Source organism: Poecilia formosa, unplaced genomic scaffold (assembly GCF_000485575.1).
Source record: "Poecilia formosa unplaced genomic scaffold, Poecilia_formosa-5.1.2 Scaffold318, whole genome shotgun sequence".
In the NCBI taxonomy this organism is placed as follows: domain Eukaryota; kingdom Metazoa; phylum Chordata; class Actinopteri; order Cyprinodontiformes; family Poeciliidae; genus Poecilia; species Poecilia formosa.
Genome location: NW_006800257.1, coordinates 50,098 through 75,167, shown reverse-complemented (window position 1 = coordinate 75,167; position 25,070 = coordinate 50,098). Strand labels below are relative to the sequence as shown.

The 25,070-nt window shown below is 42.3% G+C and overlaps 3 protein-coding genes across 4 annotated transcripts; 1 reads left to right on the top strand and 2 right to left on the bottom strand.

Annotated features, from left to right (window-relative positions):
- Positions 1-962: 962 nt before the first annotated feature.
- On the bottom strand, positions 963-10,167 carry hcfc2 (host cell factor C2). 2 transcript variants are annotated; one of them, XM_016661190.1, is made up of 18 exons: positions 9,737-10,167; positions 8,504-8,788; positions 7,731-7,879; positions 7,492-7,652; positions 6,492-6,694; positions 6,330-6,414; positions 6,144-6,247; positions 5,073-5,309; positions 4,811-5,002; positions 3,933-3,997; positions 3,743-3,818; positions 3,604-3,651; positions 3,475-3,530; positions 2,815-2,916; positions 2,547-2,744; positions 1,746-2,040; positions 1,593-1,665; positions 963-1,395 (listed from the first exon to the last, which is right to left on the bottom strand). In XM_016661190.1, the coding sequence occupies exons 2-18, from the start codon at positions 8,667-8,669 to the stop codon at positions 1,386-1,388; spliced, it is 2,220 nt and encodes a 739-aa protein (XP_016516676.1). In that variant the 5' UTR covers positions 8,670-8,788; positions 9,737-10,167; the 3' UTR covers positions 963-1,385. The 2 variants fall into 2 exon arrangements, with proteins under 2 accessions (XP_016516676.1, XP_007573122.1); XM_007573060.2 differs by lacking the exon at positions 9,737-10,167 and having other exon boundaries at positions 8,504-9,442.
- Positions 10,168-10,451: 284 nt separating this feature from the next.
- Positions 10,452-19,782, top strand: LOC103152558 (ETS domain-containing protein Elk-3-like). The gene is made up of 5 exons (XM_007573059.2): positions 10,452-10,660; positions 13,707-13,941; positions 14,033-14,737; positions 15,673-15,795; positions 16,532-19,782. Exons 2-5 carry the CDS (start codon positions 13,735-13,737, stop codon positions 16,625-16,627), a joined length of 1,131 nt encoding a protein of 376 aa, XP_007573121.1. The 5' UTR covers positions 10,452-10,660; positions 13,707-13,734; the 3' UTR covers positions 16,628-19,782.
- On the bottom strand, positions 18,007-25,066 carry LOC103152578 (cyclin-dependent kinase 17-like). The gene is made up of 9 exons (XM_007573093.2): positions 25,049-25,066; positions 24,890-25,013; positions 24,584-24,704; positions 24,280-24,377; positions 24,087-24,192; positions 23,780-23,822; positions 22,612-22,702; positions 22,004-22,081; positions 18,007-21,493 (listed from the first exon to the last, which is right to left on the bottom strand). Exons 1-9 carry the CDS (start codon positions 25,064-25,066, stop codon positions 21,453-21,455), a joined length of 720 nt encoding a protein of 239 aa, XP_007573155.1. The 3' UTR covers positions 18,007-21,452.
- Positions 25,067-25,070: the final 4 nt, after the last annotated feature.

Sequence of the window (25,070 nt, the reverse complement as noted above, 5' to 3'; positions counted from 1 at the left end):
GCATTATAATCAGAACTTTGTTTTTCCCCTGAAGGTGAGTAAAACAGTTGTTGACCTCAGACTGTAGAAGAGCTTGTATTTCAGGCGTCCTGACAGGAAGCGGAGATCCCGTGCCATTCGCATCAGTTCCTGTTTGTCTGAGATTCTCTTTAAAGTAAACAGTCACCAACGACAAGAGCTTCCCCTTTATCCAATACACCCAGCACACACACCCTTTATGCACATAACACTGGCACAGCCTAGGGCAGGAGTGGGCAATCCTGGTCCTCGAGGCCCGGTGTCCTGCAACTTTTAGATGTCTCCCTGGTCCAATATACTTGAATCCAACAGCTGAATCACCTCATGAGTGCAGTCAAGTTCTCCAGCATCCTGCTAACAACCTCATTATTTGACTCGGGTGTGTTGAAGTAGAGACACATCTAAAAGTTGCAGAAAACCGGCCCGGGAGGCCTGGAGTTGCCTACCCCTTGCCTAGGGCGATAGATGGAGGCAGAGCCAGCCTAACTGTGTGCACTGCTGTTAGGAGTCCTCCAGGCCAGCAGGGGTCTCCAAGATAGTACAATTTCCCACTTAAGCTTCTAATTATTAATCATTTTTATTGTGAATTTGACTTACAAAATAAAAATATAGCTCTTAAGGGAACTCAAAACAAAAGTAAAAATACAGTAGTAGTATTGTTTGATAGTCCTGCTACTACCTTAATCAAGCAAATTACAGAAATGAGCTTATGTTTCCCAACATAACCAAGTCTTAGAGTGAACATAACTGCCACATCAAATGAATAAGGCAGAAAAATAACCTAATTCAATAAATAATGTGAACTAGAGTGGGGGTCCAAACTGAAGTTCTCCTGAGGCCTCCTACTATCTTGGACTGGCTCTGCCTTAAAATACAAGCACTTTTAAGATTTGCTGGAGATATAGTTTTGTTGATTTTGTAACAAAATGGAAAGCAACATTTTCTTTCATTAGATATCCAAAACTAAAAACAGAATCATGTAGACGTGTGAAGTACCGTCCAGTTTAAAAGGAGAAAAAACACCAAAGTGAATCAGAACCCAACCTCTGCTGAGCGCAGATTTCATTAGCTTAGTGTTTCCTCCTGGTGTTTCAGTCATATCTATATATAATTATTTATTATTAATGATGATTAAATCATCATCCATGTCTATAAAAACAATTACTGAATGCATCTCCTCTGACAATGTCTTCATATTAGAGATTATTTCATAAAACTGTTGCTAAATGAAACAGTTGGAGGTTAAATCGGCCTGTGAATCTATTTACAGTTTCATCAGAGAAAAATAAATTAGGAAAAATGTTTTAGAAATGTTCAGTTCGACTTCCTGAGGGAATTTCTTTTCCTGTAGCTGCTCCAGAAACGCCTCAGCTGGAGCTGCAAGAAGAGCAAACAACATGATTCCATGAGTTTAAAGGAAGGAAGGAAAGGAAAAGAAAAAGACCATAGGAAGGAAGGAAAAAAGGTAGATAGGTAAACTTGGATAAGGAACAATCTGAAAACACATTTGTTCCAAACTAGATTTCATTTTCTGATCCTGATAATCTAACTACAGTCTCTTCCAGAGTGTTTACCTGTCAGCTGCGTCTGGGTCAGCCTCAGCACTGCCGTCTGGTTTGGCAGCAGAGCCCCGCAGTTTGATAGGATCTGTTAAAACCCAGAGATCAGAGATGTTCAGGTGGAGATGGAACAGGAAGTCAGAGATGTGCAGCAGGAAGCAGTTCCACCTTGGATCCAGCGGATCTGTGTGGCCGGTCCGTAGCCCTGCTCGTTCTTGGCCGCAATGCGGAAGACGACAGCGGGCCGACAGGACGCCGAGCTGTCGATGTGGGCATTCTCCAGGTGGGAGGAGCTGACCGAGCAGCTGGTCTTGGTGCCGCGGTAGATCCGGATGAAGGCCATCTGCCCTGGCCGTTCTGAGCCAGACCGGCTCTTTCTCACCGCCAGGTACATAGAGTACTCCAGAATCCGACCTGACGGAGACGTCGGGGCCTCCCAGGTGATCTGGACCGCATCGCTGGCCTGAACACACCACACCGGACCAGAACCTTCATGACTATCAGAACCCTCCAGCTAGCTCTTACCTCCCACTAGCTGCATTTCCATTTCAAATGTGCACAAAACTTTGTCAATATTCTGCTAATGTCATTAAATAAATAAGAAACGCAATTAAAATCACACACTTATAAGTTTCTTCACATGATAAGTCATTAAAAAAACTACTTCCTGTCGTTTTCTTCATGGTTTGGAGCACTAGCAACATCCGGTTGTTGACCATGTGACGCGTGTGATGCAAAAGAATAAGTGTTCCCATTGCAGTTTTGCTAAACAAAGCAATTTTAATATAACAACCCCCACCCAAAAAAAAAAAAAAGCATCTCACAGACGCACTTAAACTTCTGTCAAAAATGAGAGCTTTTTCAAAATTGCCATGTTTCCATTGAGCAAATTTATTTTTGAAATGTCAAATTGTGCAAATATATGGTCAAGGGAAACGTAGCTACTGAGAAGAGATGCTGTTGCGTTACCTTGGAGATCTTGACGGCGGCGGGTGCTCCGGGGAAGCCGGGCTGGCAGGTCTTGAACTCGCTGGCTGGGCTGAAGTCTCCCTGAGAGAAGCAGTTGATTCCAGCCACCCTGAAGCGGTACATCTGACCCGGGGTCAGCGGCTGCTTCTCCCGGCCCTGGTAGTCCTGAGGGCTAGGCAGCTTCCTTTGGGGGACGGCCTGACAGAAACACAGGTCGGTCAACGCCACGCTAACACTCTGTTAGCTCGCTACTGTTCAGGAGTCCCACCTGTTGGTCTTCAGCTGGCAGGAAGTAGTGGCTGACCTCGCAGTAGAGCGTCTTAAACACGCCAACATCGAACCATAAGCAGCCATCTTGGTTCTCCTTAGCCTGAAGGCAGCACAACACATCCAGATGAACAAGCCGCAGCGCCTCGATAAAAGTCTTCACACCATTTAGGCTTTTGCCGAAACCAAAGTGAAAACTAGGTCAGATTGCTTGTTTGGGTTGATAAACGGGATTCTGGCTCACTAGAGGAGTACCGCAGGGTTCGGTCCTTGGGTCACTTCTCTTTCCTGTACATGTTCTGTTTTCTTTTTTGAAGCCATGTTTATCAGTGATGAATAAAGATCAGGAACCTCTAGAAGCCCACAGGGAGCTCTGTTAATGAGCACACTTTTATTTTGCTTTGACTGTTCCACTCATTTTGTTTGAGACTATGATACATTTCGTGAACATAAAATCTAGGGCTGGACAGATAACTTGGCCCTGATTTACTTAATTTTGGAAAATTTTGACAATTTAGCAACTTTGTCACTTTATTGAGGAACTTTTCAGGAGGGAAAAAAATAAATAAATAAAAATCAACCGAAATCGGAAATCTTTTTAAAGATCGTCGATTGGCCAGAAAACTGAAATTGGCTCACAGTATGTAGCATGTGACCTGACCTGATCTGTGATGGCGTACAGATCCCTCGTCTGGTCACCTGGAGCAGTTTGTTTGTCTGGAAGCAGAAAGAGAAGATGTTTAGTTTGGATATTTGTAGGATCTGGTTTCTCTGTGAGCCTCCTTCCTACCTGACTGCTGCTGCTGAGCTGAGCTGCTGTCCTCCATCGCTGCTCCTCCTAAAACATAAAAAGACGTAAAGCTGAAGCAGAGGGAAGGCAGGTGATCCTAATTGACTCGATTCCTGTTGGACAGTGAAGAGAAACCAACCACAGTGTTTGGACTCAGACTCTCTCCCAGCACTCTGCTCCTCCGCTTTGGTTTCACCTGATGAAGCTGATGAGTCCTGGAATTATTAGGAAACATTCAATCCCAACATATTCACACCTCAAGTGTGAGTGAAGATCAGGATGATGGTGTTAGAGTTCAGTATGGCTTTATGCTGATGAGTCACACCTACCTGGGCCGATGCGTTCTGTTTTGGACCGGACGGGTCCTCGTTTGGATTCTGAAGGGACTGAGGACCTAAAAAAATAATAGATTATACAGAAAAGTAATCAGCTCTGATAATAAAATGACATCACAAGGCACCAATGACAAACGGGTTCAGTTCAGTCCATTTTAAGGTTCCTGCTTGGAAAACACAGCCAGAAAACACTGGAGCAGCTAAGCAAGCACCGGGCGACAGTGGAGAGAAACCAGTCGCTTTAACGGGAACAAACATCCAGAATAACACATGGGAAGACAAAAAAACAAAAACTCTGGGTTGGGAGTACTTTCTGTGGAACAAAGAAACTAGAGTAAGTATAGAACAACTGGGCGAGGTATCGGAGGAGGACAGATCGATCCAAATATCAGTAATATCAATACCAAGTCGGTATCAATATCGGATCCACACTAGCTTGAAAAAAATCAACACTTTAGTTTCAGATTCCTTCTTGAAATTATATTTTATTTTTGTGTTATAGTTTCCCAACTCTACCTTAAAACACATTTTGCTCTCAAATTATAAGTTTTTGCATTTATTTAGAAAACAACAAACACAAAACTGTTGCTTTTCTATTGTCTTGGTTTAATTTTGTAGACACCTGTAAACTTTATTTACATTCTGTCCTAGGTTTGAACAAAATAATAAAAACACCAAAAGATAAAAGTAGCATGATGTATCAACCTTAAATATATTTGTATTTAAAATGTATCTACTTGGTAATAGATTGATGCCAAAACATGCGGCATCGCACACAGTCTATTGACAGTAACACCAGGAGTAAAACTTCATTTTGATTTGAATATTCTCTCTGGCCACTGATGACCTGTTGAGTCTTTGCATCGTCTCACCTGCAGGACATTGACGTGTCCCAGTTTGTCCTTCTGTCCCAGTCGGCTGAACTGGTTTGGTGGTTGGACAGCGGACCACTGGCTGGATCTGCAGGATGTAGAAGTCTGCTGCAGCCAGGGGGCGCCACGCCACGTGAAGCACGCTGACCGTGGACTTGATGAGCATCACTCCCTCTGGTGCAGTCGGACGATCTGGCAGCAGACGACAGGGATGTCATTCTTCCTTACCAAAGGCTGAGCTGCGTCTCCTCTCCGTCCTCACCTGTCTCCAGATACCAGAGGTCCTTGCAGCACACCTGGTAGTTCCAGCTCTTGCGGTAGCCGTCGCGGCCACTCCAGATGTACAGCCTGGAGCCGACGGCGGCCGAGCAGTGGCCGGCTCTGGCTCGGGGCCAGTATACGGATGGGTCGTCCGCCTGCGGGCCCTGGTTCTGGTTCTGCAGCTGGGCCTGAACGTCGTCCTGCTGCTCCGGGCCGACACACTCCCAGTACATCGAGTCTTAGAACGGAAAAACACCGGCAATGGTTACCGTGCCAACCTCCAGCTGGGATGCTTTACCTCTAGATCAGTGTTTCTCAAACTTTTTCAGGCTGAGGACAATTTAACTTATTGAACAAACACTCATGCACCACCTGACTAATCGCAACAAGATCATCTTAATATGTACAACCTGAAATGAAAATATTAGTTTTGTAAATGTTCTGTTTTGTTGTTTTGTGACTTGCTGTAATAAAAAAAAACATGAACAAGTCTATTCGAGTTATTTACAGATTGTGAAAATGTGGATTCTAATGATGTCAACCACATGGAAACCATGTGCATTTTTTGTAATTCAGAGGAAAATAATAAAAGAAAAATAGACATTACACAATGTTTTCTTTCAGTCTGACATCAATAATTATTTTATTTTAGGTGCTACAAATGCAGTTAGTCAGCGCTGGGCGCAGCGCTGCTCACCGCCTCCTCACCGTCGTATTGCGTTCAGAGGAGCCTCAGGTCGGGCAGACCTAGACCTGCGTGCCGGTGGCATGCTATGTATCATAATGTTGATCTATAAACAATAAAAAGTTCTGCCCAAAAACTAAAAAATATTCTTGCTGGCATGAAATCCTCCTGAATTCTTCAGCTTTTATTTAGAGTCACCCAGTCTTATGCCATTTATCCATTATTATTTTTAAACACAATCATTTGGTAAGCTAACTGTATGTGCCGCACTTTGAACTCTCGTCACAGCTAATAATGGTTCGTTCTGTGCAGTACCATTCGGACCATTAGGGGGACCCTAGTGGTCCACAGTTTGACAAAGACAGATCTAGAGAACGGATGACTCACCCAGGTTCAGAGAATCCAACGAGTTGGAACAAATCCACTCTGTTGCCGTGGTGACCCGTTTGTCCGACTCCGGCGCAAGAGTCCAGCCTCCAAAAACAAACATCCTGCACACAGATCAATAAAAGGGAGTGTTTACAGGTGGAACCACTCGGTTTTTACTGTGTTTCACGGCCCAGCCTGCAGCACCTGTTTCCAACGACGTTAGCAGAGTGAAGGCTTCTGGGAAGAGGGGTGCAGCCGCTGGTTTCAGGCGTGGACCAAACCATGGAGCCTGAGGCGAAGAAGAAGAATACATCAGTTTCGTGGACATGAGCCGCTAACGGTCTCATAAACAACTGGAAGTCCTACTGAGGTCAAGCTGCCAGAGGTCGTTCAGTCTGCAACCCTGCATGCCCCCAAACACGTAGAGCTTGGGCGAGCCGAGGCCGGCGTACGCCACACAGGTGTGGGACTCTCGCGCCGACGGACCGCCGCCCTTGGTGTCGGGAACGTTCCAGCCTTTCGCTCCCGTCAGCGGTTGCAGCTCTAGCTCATAGAAGTCCCCCAGGTACCTGAAAACAACCACAGCTCAATCCATCACACCAGAAACCACCAACACTAAGAAAGTGACGTTAAAGCTATCGCCACGGCAACCTTTTCTGTCCCACCACCACTAGTAGAAAAACAGAGTCTGCTAAACTAACTGGAGCTCTGTCAGGTAAGACGGAGATGGAGCTCAACAGCAGACACTCTAAGGATGGATAAATGTTTACGGCGGAGGATCCGTGTTCTTCCAGATGATCACAGATCCTCCTCACAGACACACAGGCCATGTTTAAATCAAAACCTGCTGGTCTCTGGTTTTGATTGGGTCATCATTAGATTTTTCAGTCGGACAATGATCTAAAATTAAGGCCAGGACTTTAACGCATTAATTTTTTATGCAATTAAATTACTTTTTTAGTTTTTTATGCACAAAGTTTACAGCTGGAACCTTGTATACGTTTGTTTCTGGCACACCGGTAAATCTGACGCACAAGCGACATCCGCAAGCAACGTCTGTTCAATAATTTAGCAGGAAAAGGGATTCTGGATTGAAATTTTTGCTTAATCTGTCTTTTTTAGTTTTTTTGGTTAATTATTGACCAGGCAATTTAATCTGACCACTAATCAAAAAATACAGCCAGGTCAACACTGAACACCTGGACCAGGACTAGACAGAGCAGAGGTTCTTCCCTCTGTTTGCTTCAACTTCATAAGATTAGCAGCAGGGATGCCAAAACATATGGTTAGCATCTTAAATCTGATGCCTGAAAACTCAAGTTCAAGATAAGAGACAACCAAGCAGCCGAGAAAGATGTTTTGTTACCTTGGTACATTCCCGTTGGGGTCCTCGCTGTCATTGGCCAGGCCCCCGAATAGGTAACACTTTCCCCCCGCCAGGGTGAAGCTGTGTCCAATCCGAGGGCAGGGCAGGGATCCGTTCCTGGGCGCTCTGGGTTTCAGCTTCTTCCAGAGCCACCGGCTGGCCTGAGAAGGACAACACAAGCAGCTCTGGAAGGTTCTGTTACCTAGCAACAGCAGCGCTCAACTACACACCTGACTTACCTGGAGCTCATAGAGGCTGTTGGTGTACTTTCCATACTCAACCATGCCACCAAACACCAGGATCCGGGTGCCTTCGCAGACAAAGCCATGAGCGGCGCACCCAGGTGGGATGTCCCCCCTCACAGCAGGGAGGAACCACTGTTTGGAGACTAAAACAACAACACAGGTATCAAACCAGCTGCTGCTTTAAAAACATGGTTCCACAGCTTTGACTTAGAGTTCCCACTTGACTTGATGCTTTTTGCCATCATCAGTGATTTTCTGGCAATAAAGTGGCAGAATTAACTTTTATGAGAAGATGTGGAGCTCTTTTAAAGCCAGCGTTTAAGCATAGTCCAGATATTTTGAACAGGATAGGATCATCTGCTTTCTTAGTTCAAAAACTAACTTTGGAGTGTCCAGCATGATGCTGCCATCACCATGCATTTCTTAGGATTTAAAGTCTCACCTTAAATGGTTCAAATTAAAGGTTCTTTGATTCCTTATTTCACCCTAAAAAATACTATTCAAATATCCCTCAGGGATGCAAAATATAATATTAACGTCCATTACTAATGTATGCGATAGACGCTAAAACACAGAGGGAGACAACTGAGTTCAGCCACTTAAAGTAATATTACTGAACCCACTTTAACAAACTGGCTTTAAACAAAATAAAACAATGACAAGTGGCAGAATATGGTAGTTTTATGAAGTAAACAAACTTCGTGTCAAGAGCTGGGCCACTTTCCTCCGCTACAAGCTAAAAACATTAGCAGCTAACGTTAGCTCACCCGTGTTGTAGACATGGAGGTCCTCCGCTATCCCTTCATTCCCGCCACCAAATACAATGATGAGCTCGCGGATTGCCGCCGCCCGGTGTCCATGCCTGGACCGGGGAACGACTCCAGTAACGGAGTGAACCTTTCTCCACTGCGGCCACGCAACACTGCCGCTCATTTTCCCCTCACGAAGGACCCCGAAAGTTTGGCGCTGTTGACGTTTCAAAGATGGAGGCGGGGCCAAAGAGGAAACAGGAAACTCAACCGGAGAGAGGGAAAAACTAAAGACCTCTCACTCTGTTAAGTATTGGTTGTATCAAAAAAAAAAAGGAAGTAAGGAAGGAAGGAAGAAGAGAACAAAGGAGATTCATCAATACCAACGACCTAAGTTATTTAGCAAACTAACCAATAATTATTATTGTTAAAAATATGAACTGTCACCTAATACACCGCACTAATCACTTCCTCTGTGTTTATTCTCAGTGAGCACCTTAATATTTGCTGTAATTGTTTCATAATGCATTAAGAATTAAAATTCTTTAAAAGTTTACATTTGTTCAGAATTGAATGCAACAGTGCGATGTAAAAATGCCTATTGCTCAAATCCAGCAAATGCTTTTCATTTGTACTTCAATGCAATCCTCCATAAAATACACAAATGTATACTTTACACCTGTAAGAAATTTAGAGGTGCCAAAATAAAACAGATATTAACAGACTGATTAAGTAAAAGAAAAGTAAGTGATAAAATCCTATTCATAAGCACATTTTAGTATATATTATTTGAAATGATTTCATTTCCTAACTCTTGTGGACCACTGTGCCATTCAGTAATCTCTTCCATCACATTTAGCCTACACATCTACTCTGAATAATCTCCTCATATTAGTTAGACTCTTCCTAGTCAAGAAAGAAAGCCAAAAGAGGCCTTGTTGTGTGGGAAGCAGACATGAAACTGCTTCCCACACTCAGTGTTTTGGAGTGTTTCATGAACACTCCAAAATTAAGAAATGGTTTAGATCAAAGGATATTTATTCACTAGAATGGTCCAATCAAAGTTCAGACCTAAATGCAAATAAGAATGTTTTGCCCAGACACGAAATTTGCCATTGATGGATGCTGACTAAGCTTTGTGATATGGTTTCAAAAAATGAATGTGCAAAACCTGTGGGTTTTGTAAATCATATTTAAGTCTGTGGTTTATTGGAAAACATGTGGAACATTCAAGTCACCGCATAAACACACCGACTTGTTGAGAAACTGCTTCTGGGTTGCGTCATGTATATTCTCTACATGATTTGTGTATTTCAAAAGACAAAATCTGAAAAGTGTGACATTCATGTACATGTGTTCAGTCCCCTGGTGGTGGCAGCACCATGCTGTGGGGCTGCGCTGGAAAAAAACCCCAAAAACAAAACAAAACAAAACAATCCTAAGGAAATTGATTGAAGTGGACAAAATGTTAAGCACTTCCAGAGTTAGAATGACTTTTACACTAAATCGAGTTTTTAATGTTATCTGACCAGTAAAACGGTACATTTTAATAAAAGGAACTCAAATGCTGGGCTATGTTTTTCACATTTCCGGTAGGTCGGCTGACCTAGGTCGCGCGCGCGCGCGTGTGTGTGTGTTTAGAAACAGGAACCCCTCCTGGTGAGCAGGAAGAGGGTGACGTCAGTTGTCACTTGGCTCTGAGCTCTCTCTCTCTCTGTGTGTGTGTGTGTGTGTGTGTGTGTGTGCAATAGTAGGATTACACTGTCAGTGTGTACAACGTCTAGTTGTGTGCTTTGCGCGAGCGTCCGTGCGCATGCATGTGTAGGTGTGTGTGCAAGAGAGAGAGTGGTTTTAAGGGGCGTGTTTATAGGAAATAGAGATTTTTGCGCGCGCGTGTGTCTGTGTGTGTGTGTGTGTGTGTGTGTGTTTACACAGACGGGAATACTGCTCCAGAGGAAGTGCGCTCGTTCTCCGTCTGCGCGTCCCGACTTCCTGCTCTGAGGCAGGAGAGAGAAAAGCTGCGGATCCGCTTTCAGACAGCGGGGCAGCAGCAACGGCAGCAACAGCAGCATGGAGCCCCGACACAACACACACGCTCTGCTTTAAGAGCCAAACTCCCACGACACGCGCGGACAGACGCACAGAGAGAGAGGAGCCGCGGCCGTTCACAGCTGGGTAGGTGCCAACTTTCCTTCCGTCTCCAACTTTCTCAAAGTTACCTAAAGGCAGCATCGAAGTGAACTTAAAAAAAAAACAAAAAAAACTTGTGATCCGTTCAAAAATCATTTCTGAGCACAGAAAGCGCAAATCCACACCGCCAACTTGAAAAGCGCAAAAAAAGAGAAGACGTGCGTAAAGTGTTAAAGCCGTGCGTAAAAATGTGTAAAAGGTTTCCCCAACCAAACAGCGTTCTTATGCGTGACACTATCACAGATTTAAAGGGGGAATCTAGAATGAGGTCGGTGTGACAATTGGTGAGGGAAGGGAAGTAAAAATGAGCCGTGGCTCCTTTAAAACCTGCTAGTAGACTTTCTGGTTTGTCTGGACTTCGCAGACTAATTGCCATGCGCTTCCGGATAGAAGCTGGCAGCAGACAACATCTTGAAAATGAGTCACAGACTGCCGCAAAACAAAGAGACGTTTGAGTTCCAGCAGAACCCCCTTTACTCCCTCCTCACTCAGACTTTTTTTTTTTTTAATCAGAGCGGAGAAAATGGAAGGAGAGTCATGGTTTGGGTTCTTCCTGCTGACCTGAACAGAAACAGAGAGGAAACGGGCTCAAACAGTGGGCTTTTATTTTGAAATCAAATCTTAAAACATTTGCTTTAACAGATAACATAATTTGCTAATATCAGGACACCAATGTTCGATTCCAGTGGTTATTTTAGCAGAAGTATGATCAGTGTGATTGAAAAGATGAAAAAGAAGGTGTTTTGGTCAGATGGTTACATTTTTGGGCGACATAGAAACAATGAGAATAATTCATCATCATGGAGTACGGTGGTGGCAGTATCATGCTGTCAGGATGCTTTATTATTTTTTCAGCTGATGCTAAATACAGTGTGGTTCTTGGAAGACTTGGAACAGTTCAACTGGTAACATTCCAGTTCTGAAAGTTTTCCCAAAATGTGTACAAGGACACCCATGTACGTTAGGTGTGCATGTGTGTGTGTTCTTAAAAAAACCTTCTACATCTGCTGGGTGTTGTAAGAACTGAGCTCTAAAAACAAACAGCGAATGTGTGCGCTTGTTCCCGGTGCTTCCCACCGACAGGAAGTCCTGGACAGCCTCTCACCGGGAATGACGCCCCTGAAGCTGAATGACAGGAAGTCCTCCTGTAGACAGTTAGACATCACCGCGGTTCCTCCGTCACCTCACACACACGCGCATGCACGCACACGCGCCAACACACAGCAGCACACATTCATACAGGAAATAGGAAGCGAGAACTCGGTCAGTTGTGTGCTTGCGAGGCTGGTGGGTCATTGTTTTGTACTTTCCCCTCGTTTTTGTCCTGCTGCTTGGTTTCCTTTCACAAAGACAAACAGATTCACAAACAGTCATTTCTCATATTTCCACCGCTGCTGCACAATATGTTGTTCTTATGAAGGCAGGCAGAGCTACAGTTCTCAGAGCGCGCACAGGAACAGACACACACACAAACACACACACACAGGCAGTCAGCGGTTTCCAGGTAAACACGTCGGTTAGGGCCACGCTTGTCTTGGCAGAAGGGTCACTAACCACATCCTGTTTTATCACCATGGAAACATCTGAAAGCCATGTGACGTATGGACCTTTCTCACTGACTCTCAGTCAATATGAAACTATACTGAAGGAGGAAAAGCTTGCCAGCCACTGTGAGCAACAATTATTACAATTTGTTCCACTCAGTGCTGTGCAAAATGTTAATCTTTTAGACTCTCACATTTTTCAGTAACAACCTTTGATGTATTTTAGTTGATTTTTGTATTGTAATATTGAAAATGGGGCACACCTCCTCCTCGTCCCCTATGGTGGTGGCAGCATCATGTTGTGGGACTGCTTAATTTATCTGTGGAAGTTGATCAGAGATGGATGAGAACATGAGGGGAAAACCCTCCCCCCAATAAAATCAAATCTGTGGTTGTAATAAAAAATGTAAAAAAGTTTAGGGGAGTAAGAATTACGTTTACAAGGCACGGTATCTGTAGTTACAATCCAACAGGGGTCAATTAGTAGAAAATGGTCATACCAGCTGTATATAACCTGTGGAAGGAAGTAGCAAAACCGCATGCCACCATGTCTGCATGTAGTGACATGTGGCAAACATAAGCCCTTCGGTACCAGAACCCAGAGGACATGCACTAACATTTTTGCTCTTATGCTTACTTTAATTTCTCTAGAGCTGCCAACTTGAAGAGCACTGCTAATTTTAGCACGCTTTAGCTTTCACATGGTTATTTGTGGTGATCTCCACGCAAATGTGTCTTAAAAGATAACATTTTTGCCATTAATTTTGATGCCAAAAGCAATTTTTCAACAAAGAATTCCAAACAATCCGAGTTACAATTATTTTTGAGACTCTTTAACCTCTGTAACTTCTTTAGACCTACTCAGGATCTCTTTCTTTTAAATTCTGATGGCGCTAATGTTGTTGTCACCATCTACTCCACCTGCAACCCCAGTGGCTTTAAAAAGCCTCCACCTTTTTAAATTCAATTCCCAAAGCTTGTGTAGATATAGACATTTTTACAAACAGTAAAATCCTTCCTGAACTGTGCATCCAACCCCTCTGTCTAAATGCTTGAACGAGTTTAGCTCTTAGCTTAACCAGCTTAATTAAGGTAACCAGCAAAATTTTGCTAGCTAGTGAAATTAAAGTAGCTAGCTTAATTACCAAAATTAAGTCAGGTAAGGTAGCTAAATTAAGCTAGCTAGCTAAGTACAGCCTAATCAGCTAAATTTAGTTTATTAAGTTAGCTTAATTTAGCATATTAAGCTATCTAAGTTTAGGTAGATAGCTTAGTTAGATAAATTAAACTCAGTACATGAAGGTAGATAGCTAAAGTAAGTTAGCTACTTAGATTAAGCTAGCTAATAATAAATAATAATAATAATAATAATAATAATAATAACAATAATAGTCCAAATTTCATACCACAAACAACCAAAGCTGGTATGACAATAAAAAGAATCCTAGAGTCCTTGGATCCTAACTCGGTGCTTGTCTAATTCCCAGTTGCAGAACCCCCGGTGCCTGTGTCGTCATGGAGAGCTCCATCACCCTCTGGCAGTTCCTGCTCCAGCTGCTGCTTGACCAGAGCCACAAACATCTCATCTGCTGGACGTCTAATGATGGAGAGTTCAAATTGCTCAAGTCTGAGGAGGTGGCCAAACTGTGGGGGCTGCGAAAGAACAAGACCAACATGAACTACGACAAGCTGAGCAGGGCGCTGCGTTACTACTACGACAAAGTATGCGCATGTGAACTACAACACAAACAAAACTGATGCAAAATGGAGGTTTAAGTTGACACGTCTGTTTTTTTTTCTTCCCTATTTGCAGAACATCATCAAGAAGGTGATTGGTCAAAAGTTTGTCTACAAGTTTGTCTCGTTCCCTGAGATTCTGAAGATGGACCCTGCAGTTGTGGAGTCGGGTCACAGTAGCGAGGAGGTTGGGGGGACGACGTCAGAACCTGAAGCTGAAGAGGAGGATCGGACTGACAGAAACCAGTATCGCCACTCCAACTTATACTCCTCTTTCACCATCAGCTCCCTGCAGCACGCTTTAGAACAGCAGCGGCCAATCAAAAAGGAGCCCAGATGCGAGGAAAGCTCCTCCGTCATCCGGTTCGTAACCAACGGCGGCCACTCGTCCCTTCCTCCAACACCACCTCCATCCACAACAGACAGCCCAAATTCCTCCGTGCTGTCTCCTCGGTTGGCCAGCTCTTTGTCCCCATCCCAAAGCCCCGCCCACATACGGGCAAGGGGGCAGAGCCTTAGTGCAGATACTGAAGATGTTGAATGCAGTGCTCAACCTTTAAACTTGTCATCTGGTCAGAGGGAAAGAGAGAAGCTACGGTGCACACGAACACCAGAGAGGAGGGGGTTGGCCAACAGTAACCCTTTAAAAGGCAGAAAACCCAAAGGCTTGGAAATCTCTGCCTCTCCTCTTCTCCTGACAGGAAGTGACCTCGTCTCCATTGCCCTCAACAGCCCGGCACTGCCCTCTGGGTCTCTTACCCCCGCCTTTCTGACCACACAGGTATGAATCAACATTATACAGCCAATAACATCACCGAACCTCCCCAAACTTCCCCTGGAAGCACAGTCTGTAATAGGTAACAGGCAGAGGAGAGGAAGGAGACATTTCTGATGCGGAAAGTCAGACAGGGAGGGGACGGAGAGAGGTGAGCGGAAAGAAAAGGAGGAGGGGAGGGAGGACTGAGGAGGTTTCTAAGTGAACCCATATGTTCTTGACGCTCCTGATTCACTGGCAGCAGCTCGCTGACCAAAACAGGACAGACTGACTACATTCAGGCCCTCAACTGACATTCTTATCCAGACTGAGTAATCATATACTGCTGTGTGTAAATCACTGACAGAAACCAAAGGAAGTGGAGGCTGAACTCATTACTCAATATGTCAATGGTAACACCTACTCCTTTTGGTAACTAGAACCCCTTCCCTAGCAAACCAACAGGAAGTACGTTTACAGAGATTTGATACTTTCTTTGAAATTTGTCCCCATTTGCTTTAAAACCAAATCCAAAATAAAGATCCTTGTAGTGACATGGAAACCAACTCAGATAAACAAATAAGACCATCAAACCACCTAAAATGAAATGTTAAAAATAGCTGAAAGAAAATGAACAGAATTACCTAATGACATTACAAGAAATGGTCTGACTGATGAATGACTAATAACTGACAAGGAGCTTCATAACTATTTACGGGACGAGTGAGGAGGAACTTTGTGGCATTTAAGGCATGCTAGGAAATCTAGGTATGAAATTAGCTTGAGAAAGAATTAGTTCCTTCATTTGAGCAAAGTTTCAGATGAAAAGCTGTTTTTGCAACTTTTTTTGATTGAAGAAGCTATAAGTTGGTCATCATTGCCAGAATTAACCATCTTCTCCATACTCTATGTGGATTATTTTACTTTGATTTTTTTTTTTCTGTATTTCCCTGACCTTCCAGACTCCATCTGGTCTGTTGCTAACTCCCAGTCCTCTGCTGTCCAACATCCATTTCTGGTCCGGTCTGAGTCCGGTGGGACCTCTGAGCCCAGCCCAACTGCAGAGCCACGCCCAACTCTTCCAGGTAATCTTCCTTTCTTGTGTTTGAGGCGATATCCTTCAACGGATGCCTGGTTTTCCTAAACACCCCTGGGTTCAGCTTAATCAGAAATACCCACATCATCTGACTCAACTCCTTCAGCTCATATACAGGTAGCTATTCAACTGTATTTTAAAACTTGTAATTTATGTCGAACCAAGATAACCCAAATTCCTCCTTGTTGTCAAAATGTTGTTTGTTCGTCTGCTGTCATAAAACCCAAACATTTATGAGGCCCAAATACATCTACACTATCTTTACCCGAGACCCAAAGTTTGTGGGTATTCAACCAAAGCCGAAATCATAAAGCTAACAGTGCTTGACCTTCAGAGATGACGCCATGCATATTGATGGGAAGTTGGTTAACCCTAAAAGCTATTCCAGCACTAATAATAGTCTAAGCATACTTGTTTATGAGTAGGTACCCTTTGAACTGTAGCTGAGGCTGAAGTGGACTTCAAATAAACCAAACACACCATAAAGGGATTCTGCCAGCAAATCAAGTCTAGAGGATATTGCCAAGTACATGAATTTCTTTCAAAGACCTCTCAAAAAAAGGCAGAAACTTTAATCCCCACACACTCCGACTTAATTTGTAATCACAAGCGTGAACTGGTCGATGGTAGAGCGCGACTCACTTCTGGCCAAAACAGGTCTCGCTAGAAAAACTTCATAAATTGCTAAAACAGTCTTTAATTTTTCCTATTGTGCACTTTACTAGTTCCCCACACTGATGAATGGAGCCATTCCCATTCCTCCTTCCAATGTGGACACGCCCTCTCCTCTACTGCTCACGTCCAGCTCCCACAAGTCCTGATGCCAGCAGGAAGTTGGTTCCAGAGGGGCTGAGGACGGTCAGATCATCATCAAGGAGCAGACCATCCTAAAGCTTGGATGAAATTCAACCTGACTGAGTATACTTACAGCTGAGACTGCTACCTTCATTCCAGAAGAAACTGGAGCTCCACTCTGAGGATTTGCTCTCTAAGAAGAGCATAGTTTGGTTTGTATGTTTACTTCAGGGTCCCCATCGTACTTGTGGTAAAACATCTGACATGGCGTCAGTGTTCCGTGTCTCTCATCTCGTTTGATTGCCAGTCTCTGCCCAAATGTAGTAAAACCTCAACAGAACACATCTTTTCTTTTGCCATCTTCTGTAGCCGTCGTGAGTAACTCCATGAATTTCTTTGCCTTGGATGCGAAGCAATTCTTGAACATGTGTGAAGTAAAAGAGAAAGCATTACAGTTGAGAAGTAGAACTGTGAAAACTTCTCTCAGCCTTCGGAGACTAAATGCAACCCGAGTTCCCATGTCTAGACAGCACATTAAGGCTTTTGCTTTTTTGTGTATTCAAAAAGTTTTAAATGATCAAGTAAGTTATCAAAATGTGTTTGATAGCTTAAAACTTTATACTCACTAACGGGAACAATAGGTGTTTTCCCACCTTTTTGTAATCTTAAAGCTAAGCTAATTACTTTCTTGTACCTTACATTCAGAAATAAGTTTTTTTGCCCAAAAAAAGGTTATATATATATAACAAGTTTATAATACAAAAAATAATTAGGAAATTAGAATCTAACATCATCATGACGTTTTCTGTCACTTTTGAACAGATCTGGCATCTTTTTCTGTCACACCTAACTGCCAACAGTTTTTTAATGACCAGTTTCTCTTTCCTGGATACGGAAAGGCTCAGGATAAAATTTTATCAAACGCTGGAAAACATAAAACTGGGCTACATGAGATGGGACCATAAGCGACTCCTAGCAAAGCATCTGCTAGCCAGAGTAAAAATGCAGTGTAAAATTGATGCACAATTTTCTATACTTTTTATTATTTTTGCACTGTACTGTACTTTTAAGCAATCTTTGCTGTAGCTTTTATGATGAAAGATTTCTGTAAATGTGTCAAAAGCTTTATATCTTGGCCAAAACTGCACAAATAGCTTTTTTTTGTAGCTGTGAAATTGCTCCCGTTTCTTTTTGTTTGTTTGTTTTATTTTTTAGGAAATATGACAGCAAATTATCCATGTTAATTAGTTTCTTATTTTGTGTTTTTAAATAAATTACTTTCTTTTTCAAAAAAAAAAAAAAAGAAACAGTATTCTGGTTTCCAATGTGTTTACCGTGAAGACCTTTTCTGTCGTTATTCAGAAAATGACTGTTACACAAGCGTTTTATGAAACAAATTTTTAAATTTTTACTTCTGATGGTTATGAGAAATAAATAGTTCCAGTAAAAAGAGTCACACATCAACTGTTCACCGGCAGCTCAGTGTTTCAGAGAGTTTGAGTTGACAACACAGCAGGCTTTCCATGCATCAGGCACAAACATTTCCACACACACTCAGACATAAAACACATTAAATCATCCATTCATCTGAAAAAAAGTACAGTTTTACAATGATAAATATTAAGCCGTTTTAGAAATCTCCTTTCGTGCATGTTACTGCTGTTCATGTACAAAAAAAGTAATGTTAGCAGAAACACAGTTTGCAGTTCACAGGGAAACAATCCTTAATTTGGATAAAGTGGAATATACACAAAAAAATTATGGAAAAATTAGAAGTACATGGTTCCAATTTCCAACTTAAAAATTACAGTAATACAGGAAATATACCATTAATATAATGACTTCCTGTTTACAGTATGTCATGTATGTACTTTATTGTGTAATCACAATTTAATATCTCAAATTAGGAGTGCATGTTCAAACCATTTAGATTAATAAGATTTGTATTGTTTACTGGATCATTGCACCATTACCTGCAATCTGTGTTTGATGTTAATATTATTACATTAATTATTTCAGATATAAGTTTATCAAGCTTTTCCAGTGCTTCCAGCACTCTTCTAGCATGTGCTACCTAATCTGAAACAAAGAACACTAGTGTCGCTTAAACAAATCTTTTTCCTGTCACAAAATACAGTTTTCAGTCGGCCGCCGAACAAAAGAGCAAAAAGAAAACTTCCCTCTGATCCCCCGACAACTTTCAGTTTTATCTGGATGTTTAATGCACTCCCAGTCTTTTATTTTTAATAAGCTTTTAATATTTTCTGATTTATTAGCAGTTCACCTTGTGAAGCTGTTGACGTTAAATTTTTCCTGGTTATGCATTTAAAAAACAAACAAACAAAAAACCCTACGGTTACATTTTTGCCAAGCGTTCAACAAAACTCTTTTAGCTAAATTTAAAGCTAACTGGCTAAGCTAACCTATAGCTTCAACTGCATAGTTATTCACACCAATGATGTACCTCTTAAGTCAAAAAGTATATATTCTTCTTTATACCAGAGATTGTAACATTTAAACAAACACTGTTTATTGACCTAAATTTGTTTGAATGCATACCTCATCATGTATGTTTAGCTTCAGCGCACAGCTAGCTTGCGCACCTAAAGTTAGCATAAAAAGAGAAATCTGCTGAAGTTAACCTAGCAGGGAAATAATGTTCACTACACATCTAATGCTGCCTGATAAATTTTCACAAAGTAGATGTCAAAACAGGGTTTAGTTTTATAGGCAGAGAAGCGATAGCATTACATTAGCTCCTGCAAACTGTACTTTCTAAACTTAGCAAAACGACTGCGGTTGATATTTAATGATGGTCAACACAGGAAAAATCTGACCCCAGGAATGCAATGAACATCAGTTGTCATGTAAGAAACATTCAGGGACATTTTCTTATTGCTACAGTAAACGTATTTAAAAGAGAGACTCGCAAACAGGTTTAATCATCTTTAGCATCACTGTCAGTTGCTAACAACACATCAGCAGTAAAGTCTTGAGTTTTAATCTCTGTGTTGTAAAAATGCTGTGGCTCGACATGAAGTGGGAAATTGTTGCTTTTAGAGCATCCACATTGGTGCCGTTTTCCCGAGGAGAAGTCACAGAACACATCTTAATACTGTTGGGTAAACTCAGCCGTGTTGAGGCCCATGTCCCTGATGAAAACAAAACAAAACAAAAAAAAGAAAAAATGCAAACGCTTGGAGTGCAGGGTAAAATTTCTGAATGTACAGTTGCATCGAGGCTCTCGACATTTGGAGGGTTTGCAGACTTGTCCAAGCTTTTATCTCGGGTTCTGGTTTTTCTCATTACTCAACAATGCTGTCCGGTTGTCTCCCCAACAAGGCATGGGCTGGTCTCTGGTATGTTGCAGCACCAACATTTCAAACAGCTACGGTTTCAAAAACTGCTAATTTTTGTGCCCATGAAAAATGAAAACCCAGATTAAGGAGCCAGGCCAACCAGAGTTTTCTCCTGTGTATGATGGACAGAGTAATGCAGCGGTGTGTCGTTTAACTCAATTAAACGAATCCGGATGTTTGTGATTTTCTCGACTGGAGCTATTTTTCAGACAAGCATGGTGTGGAAACCAAACATTTCTGTATTAAATTTACAGTTGGCAGGTCTGTAAAGCAGCAGGCTGCAGGCTACCGGAACAGATTAACCAGGTAATTAGATTTCTGTTTCTCTGCAAAGAGCAGAGTGTGTTTAATATTAAATTTAATGACCATTTAGTCCATATTTGTATGAAAATAAAAATATGTTAAAGTAACATAACTGTAGCATATGAAGTAATAGTTTCTGCTGTTCCAAGTAAATGAAAGATTATGTTAGAAAATTTTCCTAACACACAAGGATACCGTTTAGTTTTTCAATCATGGTTATTATAGAGAATCTCACACCAGCCCATGCCTATTTCCATTTTTTGTCTCCATCAGATTTGGTCCTGTAGATTTACCAGAGTGAGCAGAAACCCAGCGGCTAAAACTGTTAGCTTCGCTCAGCCCTCAGCTGCCAGGCGCTATGCTCAGACTTTCAGTGGAACCCCCCAAAGGCCATCGGGCCCTCAGAGAAACACAGTTCTTCTGAAACACATTGGGGTGAAACACATTGGGGGGGAAAAAAAAAATATCTAAGATGGGAAATCCATCATCATCATCATCACCATCATCACCAGTCTTTCTCGTTCCCCTCAAAGTCAACACTGTCGTGTGCTGCAGCTTTTTGAAATGTAGAAACCTTGTATAGATCAGTCACGGAAGCTCGAAGGAAAGAGAACAAAACAAAACAACAACAAAAAAAAACAATCTCCAAATATACATGTACATATATACACATAAATATATATGTATAGATATACAGAATGCATAAAAAGTTTGAAGAAACTGCAGCCGTTGCTCTGTAAGCACAACAATGAAACAACTTCATCACAGCGTCGACATCAACATTCGTTGACTTTCAAACTAAAGATACCAAAGAATTATAGTCAGGAGAAATAACAGTAACCTAAACAGACCACTTAACTGTGCATGGCGTCTTCAGTTCACATCATGTGCACGAACACACACGTGTACACACACACACATACACACACAGACATGTTATATAGTAGACAGTAGTAGTTTAGCAGCAAAATAAGTTAACCTCACACTCCAATAAATAAACAGTCTCCAAGCGTTTTGACTCAAAGTCACTCATTCAGCATTGTGTATGTGTGTGTGTGTGTGTGTACGCGTGTGAGTGAGTCCAGGCGAGGGAGTGAGGAGAGACGCTCCACAGGGAGGTGGGCTCATGCGAGGAGTTGCTGGGAGGTGCAGATGAAGCTGGCCGGCTGACCATCCTCTTCAGGAAACATTAGAAAAGCATGCTCTGCCTTCTGTTGATGTTGCCGTTACCTGGAACAACAATACCCATGATGCCATGGGCCTCATTACACCAAAATACAAGCACATCGAAAAAAGTGAACATTGTGGTTTTTTTGGTCTCATTTCAGAAATTTCAACCTGTCATATATAGTAAAGTACTTTAAGCTAATATTTCTTGTATTTTTGATGATTAGGGCTTAAAGATAATTTAAACTCAATCTTTTTGAGGAAATCAGTTGATTAAAGTGACACCATAAGTTTCTAATATTTAACTTTTTTATAATATTAAAACTTTTTTGAGAGAATGAATTTAGGGTTTTCATTATCTGTAGGCCATCATAATCAGAACTGCAAGAAACTCCAAAGATAGTTACTGATGATGTCAGACATCTGTGATTTGGCTTGAAAACTAAAATGTTAGAGAGTTGAAAACTGGAGGTGGTGTTGCTAAAAGTCGGAAAATTTCAGATACAAGAAGAGTTTCAATTGATACTTGATTCCATTTGAATTATGGGAAATGAAATGAGATTCATGGCCCACCTGACTCGGGGTAGGAGGAGTTCCTGTAGCCGGGGTCCCTCTGAAGCTGCAGCTCTTTTAACGTGAACATCGACACGCCTGAAACACGGAAGAGACAGAAACTCAGCTAGCTTAATTTGATCACTTTAGCTGGAACACAGCAGCTTAATGCAATACATTTAGCCATCTGAAATACAGTGAAGAAAGATACTCAGCTAGCCTAACACAAAATCTTTAGCTAGCTGAAACAGGCGACAGCAAGCTTAAAGAAACATGTTAGCTAGCTGGAACACGAAGGACACCTAGCAACACATTTAGCTAGAGAGACAGAGAATGAACTAGCTTAACGCAACATGTTGCACTAACTGAAACACAGGAGATAGCCATCTTAACAAACTGAAACAAAAGAGACATCTAGCTTAATGCAACAGATTTAGCTAGCTGAGACACAAGAAACAGCTAGCTCAATGCAACACATTTAGGTAGCTAAAACACAGGAGACAGCTAACTTAACACAACATGGGACAGGAAATCAAAGAACAAGTAATGCAGGAAGGCTTGAGGAGAGCAGACAGAAGCTGGGATTGCACAGGGCGTGTGTGTGTGTATATATGTGTGTGTGTGCTCACTTTCTGGCAGTGTGTGGACTCTCATCCCAAGCTGCCTGAAGTAGGAATGTTTCATCGCCTCATCAGCTGAAATCCTCGCCTTGGACTCGTACTGCAGAGACACAAAAGTCCTATGATTCATCACCCACTAGAGAAATGTGAATGATTCACATTCACTCACATTATGAGTCAAAGTGGTGAAACACAGCAGAGTAAGCACATGTGGATTCCTAAGGGTGAATAACTGCACCCCCTGCTGTCTGCATGTGGTACTGACTGAATTCAGATCCAACATGATTAAATCTAGATAACTGATGTGACAACAGGGAACTGGGATCTGGTGGGGAATCAACTATGGCACCCTCAACACTAATTAGCACCTTTAGCAGAGATATATAGAATGACTTCAAGTAAATGCATCTTTTATTTCTTTAGAAATTTGAACCAAACATTTCAGAAAAACCAAACTTATAATTTATTCTTTATTCTTTCACGTTCCAGATTTTATATTGGTGCATTTTAACTTTTTAGAGAAAATGGCATGAATAATTCCTTGAAATAAAATAACATGCTATCTTATTAGCAGAAGATAACTGAGCCACCAGATATTTTGTTACATCTCTACTGACTAAAGTTCATTTTTCATTATTAACCCTTCCAATTCCTGCAATTTGACCAGGAAGTAACCACATGATGGACGTAGAAATGCTAAGAAGACTCTATTACAATAAAAGAAGAATTTATAGAAAGATTTCTACACATAAAGGGGCGCCAATAAATATGTTCAGTTTTCTGGCCGATCACTGATCTTTAAAAAGATTGACCTGCTGGTTCCAATTTGAGCCGGCACAGATTTTGTTTTTATCTTAAAATTGATAAATATATTGACAAAGTTGCTAAGATGGCAATAGTGGGGTGAATATTGTTAAAAGAAATTTGGGAAAATTTATTGGCTAGTCGGATTAATGATGCACTCCTACTTGTATTCAAATACTTTTCAGACTAAGCCTCTGAAAAAAGCTTCAACATTTTTAATTTCACAGTTAAACAACTATTTACCTTCAGATATCCTGACGGAGGACTGCAACGGATAATTATTAAGCATCTTATTTGTGGCTTTAACGTGACAACCTTCCACTAAATTAATCCTAGTCCCAGACGTGTGCGCTGTGCGTGGGTTGACACTTACTCTGAGGAACGCCAGCAGCAGCTCGATACCGTCGCTGTCCAGCCTGAAGGAGAAGAGAAGAGCAAGAGCTCAGTATCTACCAGCAGAAAGGGCTGATGGGAATGTGGAGGACTCATGGGAGGAAGGAAGCGCACAGCCGGCTCTAATGTTCGGCAGGATTTCCTGCCTGAAATGGCCAAACACACTCAGAAATGCACAACATCACTGGACGCATTCAAACCAGCCAGGGGGTGCATAACGAGAAATAAACGAGCACAAAACAAGAAGAAGAAGAAGGAGAAGAAGAAGAAGAAGAAGCAGCGTGTACCTGGGTGCGTGATTGATCAACGGCTGTGGTTTGTATTTGGGGAAGTTGTAGGATTTAAACTCTTCAATGGTGGAGATTCCTGGCCAGTTCTCCTCTGTGGGTGTGCCTGAAGTAGTAACAGTCCAATCAGACACAGTCAGATGGCTAATAGCTAGCGTTACCATGACAATCACATTCAGGATGGGATCCTCACCCAGCAGCCTGAAAATGAGATGGAGCTCATCCTCCACGGTGGAGCCGGGGAACAGAGGCCGACCTGCAGCCATCTCGTAGAATATACAGCCCACCCCCCTGCAAAGCAAACAGCCAATCAGCTGGCAGAATAACAGCGGGCTGGAGAAATGTCACCAAGGCAACATGGTGAGAGGAGGAAGAGGAGCAAGGAAAAAGCACTGCGTGGTCGGATGTTTCTCTGGGTTTAGATATATATCTGACTCCGTCTGCTTCACTGTTACCATGGGGGAAACTGATGAAGAGGGGCATGATGGGAGATTTACCACATGTCGATCTGTGTGGAGTACTCAGAGGATCCCAGGAGGACATCAGGAGGCCGGTACCAGAGAGTCACCACCTCGTTGGAGTACGTCTTGGTGGGGACAGACTTCGCCCTCGCCAGACCTGCAGAGCGTCGGCAAACATCAGCAGCCTGGAACCGGAGCGTTTCCATCGGAAACGGCCTTCTGCATTTAGCAGTTTTGGAGCTGATTTTTCAGCCAATTTATGCTAAAAACTTTTTTGCCTTTCTGTTATCAGCTCTCTCTCTTTCACACAGACTGAACAGGAGCTGTTGAGGTTCCTCTTACCAAAATCAGCCAACTTCAGTTCCCCTCTTTCATTGATTAGGAGGTTCTGTGGCTTCAGGTCCCTGTGGAGAACTTTCCTCTTGTGACAGTAAGACAGCCCTCGTAAAATCTGGAACAGGAAGATCTGAAAACACACATTTCAGGATCTAATGAATTTACTGTCATCTGAGCAAACATTTAG